The 7,039-nt window shown below is 43.3% G+C and overlaps 1 protein-coding gene across 1 annotated transcript in view; it reads right to left on the bottom strand.

Annotated features, from left to right (window-relative positions):
- KLHL21 (kelch like family member 21) overlaps positions 1 to 957 on the bottom strand; it is a 12,069-nt gene extending 11,112 nt beyond the window's left edge. Inside the window, exons 1-2 of the mRNA XM_077763979.1 lie at positions 954 to 957; positions 356 to 472 (exon numbers count right to left, since the gene is read on the bottom strand). Of these exons, the coding sequence (XP_077620105.1) occupies positions 356 to 472; positions 954 to 957 (121 nt within the window). The remainder of the gene's footprint in view (positions 1 to 355; positions 473 to 953) is intronic.
- Between the last annotated feature and the right edge of the window lie 6,082 nt (positions 958 to 7,039).

Below are 7,039 nucleotides of genomic sequence, written 5' to 3'. Positions count from 1 at the left end.
GGCGCCCGGAACCCGAGCCGCCCCTTTCGCGCCAGGCTTCCCTACTGTGTCCGCGGCCCCTGAGCCCCTGGGGCGTCTCGCTGCGATACCTTTTTCTTGTTTTGTTTCTGTTTTGTTTTGAATTCCACTAGTTCCGAGGGTTGCTAGTTACACTGCTCGCCAGGCCGATTTCAAAGGACAGGATTTTTTTTTTTTTTTTTTAACAATTCAGGACCAAAGCTTGAGCAAGTCGAATATGCTTTTTAGGTGACGTTTTTTCTTGGCGCACTTGTAAGTGACAGCAGGGCCAGACGCCAGGAATCTGCTCCACTGTGTTCCTGCAGGAGTTTCAAACTTGACTAACTCGGTCATTAACTCTCGGCAGCGTACAGGGCGCGCTTCTGGTTGCCGATTCGTAGAGGCTCCGGCTCCAGAGCTGCCTTCCGAGGGCGCAGGCCCGCGCGGGCTGGACCCCCAGGCTCCTCGCTCCCTCCTGGAAATGGACGTGGGGAAGGCAGAAAACCTGAGGGTAGGAGACCGTCGTAAGCATGCAGGAGAACATGCCATGAGGCTGAGCAAAAGGCTCAAGAATCAGGAAATTATAATAATATAAATAATGTCAATAATTCCGGGGAAAATGGCAGTTTTTCCTATTCCAGGAGAGGGGACACGCGGGGCCTGGGGACAGTGCCTTTAGCTCAAGGTCAGACAGGGGACTGCCTTAAAAACCAGGGATGTGGGCGTTCAGAAACGCCACGGTCACTTGTGGGGTGACTTCACAGAAAGGAATCTTCCTTATTGTGGTTCCAGTAAATACAATACCAGGACTGCACTTTCAATGTAACTATGTGAAAAAAATCGCTCCCTTGGAAGCCATGTTTTTTGTGGAGTGTCTGCTTTGCTCAGTTTTAGAAGACTCCGGTCGTTTTGTTTCTCAGAAGAAACCTAGGTTTTTGGTATTTAATGGCCCCCACCCATGCCCTGTGGGCCTCGCAGACACATTCCTGGTGAACGCCTCACCCAGGCGCCCACGTGTGTCCCGGAGTGGGCCAGGCACTGGGGCGGGGGGTGGGGGGGGGGTGCTGTCTTTTCTTGGTTCCAGCTGAGTGGCCACAACCTTTGGGGAAAGACATCTTGTTTTGATTCCATCTCTGAAATGCGAACTGCACGCTCTCTCTTGTATTCTGAAGCTCATCATCTTGCCATGAGAATGTATCTGGTCCAGATTTCAGCATGGGAGGCACAGGCCTGAGTGAAAAAACATTCAGGTACCCAGGCGGCCGCGTGTTGCCCATAGATGGACTGTTCACACAGCTATTAACGGCAGCGGCAGCATTCCTGGGCCCAGGAGCTCGGCCAATAGCTTACTTGCACAGGCTTTGTGACAAGAGTCTGAGGAGCCAGGAAGTGGGATGTTTGTAGGGAAAAGTACTACAGTCCCTCTGCGTCAGGCTTGTCCACCTTGCAGAAAGCAAATCTTTCATAAATCAAATAATGCTGCTCTAGTGAAAAACGGAGTCCAGTTTTGTGTACTTCCTTAAACAAATCAGCCTTACTGTGAAGTCCTGAAGCATAATGACACATATACTTATTGAAATGATAAGATATTTGTGCTATAGCGTCGAGCAAAAATCTGATTATCCGTAGTATGAACAATCTGCTGTCTGTGTTCATACGCCTACGAAGCAATTAGGAAGGCAACATGTCTTAGGTGGTGAGGTTTGTTTCATTGTTTGTGCTTGCCTATGTTTTTCTTTCCGTACTAAATATACATACTCTGTGTATTGATGAGATAATAGGAATTCAAAATACAATGAAGAATTCAGTTTTTGAGAAAAAAGGTATATTATTAATATCCTGGACCTAAAAGGGGAGCATTCGAAGCCATGTGTACATATCTAAGTCAACAAAGGAATGTGGTCAGAAAATAAAGGAACAGATTTAGACCCATCAGCTGTGTTTGGAAATTCGAATCACCTACTAACCCAGGCATGCTATCTAGTTCCTTTTCTCACTCATCAACCATAAGAATTCAAGATGGGGGAGGGGCACCTCAGCGGTTCTGTTGGTTGAGCAACGACTCTCAACTCTCCGTTTTGGCTCAGGTCATGATCCCAGGGTTGTGCGATTGAGCCCCGTGTTGGGCTCCGCGCTGAGTGCAGAACCTACTTAATAATCTCTCTCTCTCTCTCTGTGCCCTCCCCTGCTTGCTCTAAAATGATTTTTAAAAAAAGTTCAAGATGGGGAAGTGAGACATTCATTCACTTAAGTGTGACAATATGATACAATCAGCAAATTCTTCCAATGTCATTCCACACCTGGGGATGGTAGAAACACCAGTGTTTGGTAAGAAAGGTACTATAAGAAAGAAACTACAACCCATAGTTTGGGAGAAAATGTTCGTATTTAAAGATTAAACTTCCGGGGTGAGGGTGGCGGAGGGAGGGGAACAGAAAAAAAGATTAAATTTCAACCATGGAAGTTCTTAAAATTTACCTCTTCCAATATCGTGAAAATGGTCTTTGCCTGAGAAAGTAATGTGATTTGACAAATAATGGTACCATTTCATTTCTAAGAATTTAAACTATGCAATTTTGATATTTAAATTCTAATTTTAGGCAGACAGGACAAGAGGTCACGGAGATCGTTTTATAAAAGCCGGTTACCCTGCTTTGTTTGTTTTTTTCCTTTGAGAACGTTTAGAAGCACTTACTTGCACATTTATACTATCAAAAAGAGATAATGTGTTTTTCCTATTGTACACCCCAATTCTTTACTGATTCTGAACCACCTCAGGTGTCGTTTGTAATGAACTTAATATACATAAACTTTCCTTTAAGGAATGCTACAGTATTCTCTATTTATTAAGTACGTTATTATATGTAAATGAGATACTGAAGGCAAATACTTTTATTTTTATTATCAGTATTTTTTAAATGTTTATTTGAGAGAGAGAGAGAGAGAATAAGTGGGGAAGGGGCAGAGAGAGAGAGAGAGAGAGAGAGAGACTCTAAAGCAGGCTCTAGGCTCTGAGCTGTCAGCACAGAGCCTGGCGCGGGGCTCGAACTCACAAACTGTGAGATTATGACCTGAGCCGAAGTCAGGCGCTTAACTGAGCCCCCCAGGCGCCCCTGTGGGTAAAAAAAACCTTTACACGGCATCCGGCACAGTGTTAGCTATGAATCCTTGTAGTTTACCTATATGAGTCATAAGAGAAGTTCATTTGACCTGTTTGTGCATAAGTTATTTCCCTCGCTATATAGAGGTGATAATACATGGTTTAAAAATGATTTATTAATGACTTAAAATTATTCACATGTATATATTCATACAGTGGTCAGGTTACTAAAAGTTGAAAACAAGATGGTTTTGAGGAATTTTTACCTTTTTTTTTGTCTCCAGGAAATGGAAGTCAGAAAAGTCAGAAAACAGGGTGGGAAAGATCCATATGAATTCCTAAAAATAGACTATTAAAGCTGAATCACCAAAAAGTAATTCTGGGAGAAAGAAACCTCTGGTTATGTTCATACCCGCACTCAAGCACTAAGTTATAATGGTAGGCAGAAAGCTTTCCTGAATGTTCCCTAAATGAATGTAGTGTAGCCGTGGGATTTAGAAAGGTGAAGCTATATTTGGTAACCCAATTAAAATAACTACATTCTCAAGTTACTTACTGGGAAACTATGGTATTCTTAGTATTTTAAGACTTGTCACAACCTGTGCTAACGTTGGCTTTTTTCTTCCTCTTTTCTGAATAACTGTAATCATCAGCAGGTCTAATAATAATTATTATTTTTTTTCCTAAAGGCAGAAAACAAGGAATCATAGCCTCCAAGTACCTGGCTACTGTGGCTAATGTTCTTGCATTAGTCCGTGAATTCCAAATTTGCCTCCTGGAGCCCAGGTGTAGTACAGGACACCTGAGAAATAAACAAGACCAACCGACTCCATCAATCCAGTGTTGGTTTTTGCCTCTATTTTCTGTCTTTGTACTAAATACACATAATCTGTGTATTGATGAGATAATTCAAGTACATACTACGCTCCAGACTTTGGGTCGATTAGTGGTATTATGGTCCTTCCTTGAGTCTAGGGATGGGATGGTAAATATTCATGTCTAACCCTCCTCCAGAGGGCTGAATTTTTTTTTTTTAATTTTAACGTTTACTTATTTTTGAGACAGAAAGAGACAGAGCATGAGCGGGGTATGGGCAGAGAGAGAGGGAGACACAGAATCTGAAGCAGGCTCCAGGCTCTGAGCTGTCAGCACAGAGCCCGATGCGGCGCTCAAACCCACAAACTGTGAGATCATGACCTGAGCCGAAGTCAGAAGCTTAATTGACTTGGCCACCCAGGCACCCCAATGGGGCTGAATTTCGAAGAGGACTCAAAGGAAGGAGACCAAGAAGGTCCTGCATGAAGTTATTGGGAGTGGCAGGCAGGGAAACACGCAAACATCAGGAAGTACTGGTCACATCTGAGTACTGAGAACTACTATTTGTTTTTCTTTTTTTTTTTTTATTATTTTTTTTAATGTTTTATTTATTTCTAGGAGACAGAGAGAGAGAGAGAGAGAGAGAGAGAGACAGTGTGAGCAGGAGAGGGTCAGAGAGAGAGAAGGAGTCACAGACCCTGAAACAGGCTCCAGGCTCTGAGCTGGCAGTCAGCACAGAGCCCGACGCGGGGCTCGAACCCACGAACCGCGAGATCATGACCTAAGCAAAAGTCGGACGCTTAACCGACTAAGCCACCCAGGCGCCCCTACTATTTGTTAATAACTTATTCAAGAACTATCTGTTGAACACCCATTCTGAGCAAGAGTTACCACTGTTATGTGACACAATCCAGGTTTGGAATTTTCTTTTCTTAGTGTGTCAGAGTAGTTTCATTTAACGAACAAGTTCTTTATTTCAGTTTCTTAATGGGAGGGGGATTTAATGAATATTTACTATGTGACTATACTATGGGAATAATTAGCAGTTAAAAAATTCCCTTTTCATTTATTTGGACTTCACCTCCAATCAATATTCTTTTTGGCATTTACACTTCTAAACTAACAAAAGAATAATATCCTTCCTGTCCTTTTTCTTTATTATTTATTTTTTTATTTGTGAGAGAGAGAGAGAGGGGCAGCGTGAGAAGGCGAGGGTCAGAGAGAGAGGGAGACACAGAATCCGAAGCAGGCTCCAGGCTCTGATCTAGCTGTCAGAACAGAGCCCGACGCGGGGCTCAAACCCACGAACCGTGAGATCATGACCTGAGCTGAAGTCAGAGGCCTAACTGACTGAGCCACCCAGGTGCCCCTCTTTATTATTTTTAAAATGTTTTTTATTTATATTTGAGAGAGAGCGGGGAGGGGCAGAGAACAAGGGAGACAGAGAATCTCAAGCAGGCTCCATGCTGTCAGCGCGGAGCCCCATGCAGGGCTAGAACTAAAAATGGTTGAGATGGTGATCTGAGTGGAAATCAAGAGTCAGACAGAGCCACCCAGTCACCGGGTCTTTTCTTTTTCAGGCAAAACAAGTTGCTCTTGGTAATCTGACCCTGGGCAACACTGGCTAACCTCAGGACATTTGCTCTGGTTATAGTGATCAGGTAACATTGTAAATCCTGCTAAATCACCTGCATGTGACACCTGGGTAAGAAGCTGTTGATGATTTTTTTTCCACAGCCAAGTTCAATGCCTGTTTTTAATCTTGCTAACTTCCTAGATCACCTCATTTTGTTATCACAGTTGTGGATCTTCTCCAATCCCGGAAGACATTGCTGAAATTACGTTAATAAATAACAGCAAAAATACTAAACTATCATTTTAAAAAATACTTTTTAATGTTTTATTTATTTTTGAGACAGAGATAGAGCATGAGTGGGAGAGGGGCAGAGACAGAGGGAGACACTGAATCTGAGGCAGGCTCCAAGCTCTGAACTGTCAGCACAGAGTCTGAGAGCTGCTTGAACCCACAAACGGTGAGATGATAACCTGAGCCGAAGTTGGACGTTTAACCAACGAAGCCACCCAGGTGCCCCAAACTATCATTCTTTGAGAAAGAACTCTGATAAACATTTTATAATTTAGGAAACTGAGGCTCAGAAAAGTATTTTTTAAAAAAAATATTAATGTTTTATTTCTGAGACAGTGAGAGAGAGACAGCACTAACAGGGGAGGGTCAGAGAGAGAGGGAGACACAGAATCTGAAACAGGCTCCAGGCTCTGAGCCGTCAGCACAGAGCCCGACGTGGGGCTCGAACCCAGGAACCCCGCCTCATGACCTGAGCCGAAGTCGGAAGCTTAACCGACTGTGCCACCCAGGCGCCCCTCAGAAAAGTATTTCTAAGATAAACCGCGTCCCTTAACTACTTGTTTTCTTCAGAATTATTTAAACAATATCAAGGGAGATAGTCAACCAACACAGCATTCACTTCTTCAGATATAACCTCCAAGAGATTCTTCCCATCATCTTGTTTGATTTAATGAGCCAAGGAGTCGTTTTTGTGATTCAAATTTGATGTCACTCCACTTTAACACAGTTCCTTTGTCTTCGAAGCTACCAAACATGTTATTGAACCATCTATAGACGTTTTCCTTTTAAACGGTTATCAGAAATGCTTAGGAACGGTCAGGCCTCCTCTGGTAATTTTATCAGAGCAGTTAATTTTCAACTAAGTGTTGACAGTCAATCAACCTTCAGCATATAAAGTTGTAAAATACTCGGCGGTCCAGCATTTAAACACCGCAAAGTCCTCAATTAAATACCAATAAAATCAATGTCAATACCAAACATCTCTTCCAGGTTTTCCCCTCACCCACGGCTGTAATCCCATGAAGAATATATTCCGAAGATAATTCCATTAAAGTAAGAAAGCAGGGGCAGCCGCCAGATGAGGCAGAGCGGAAAAAAAGACACAAACAAACGAAAAGCTAATTTATGGCTAACATCTTCCAAAACATTGATAACTCCGGCATAGTTTTTAAAAACGCAGTAACTCGACACCCCAAAGTGGATCCTACGGACACCAGGAGGTCCGCGTTCCCGCCGCCCCGGGGCCCGCGGGACAGGGG

Source organism: Crocuta crocuta, unplaced genomic scaffold, assembly GCF_008692635.1.
Source record: "Crocuta crocuta isolate KB4526 unplaced genomic scaffold, BGI_CrCroc_1.0 scaffold13, whole genome shotgun sequence".
Taxonomy (NCBI): domain Eukaryota; kingdom Metazoa; phylum Chordata; class Mammalia; order Carnivora; family Hyaenidae; genus Crocuta; species Crocuta crocuta.
This window is presented reverse-complemented; position numbering and strand designations above follow the sequence as displayed.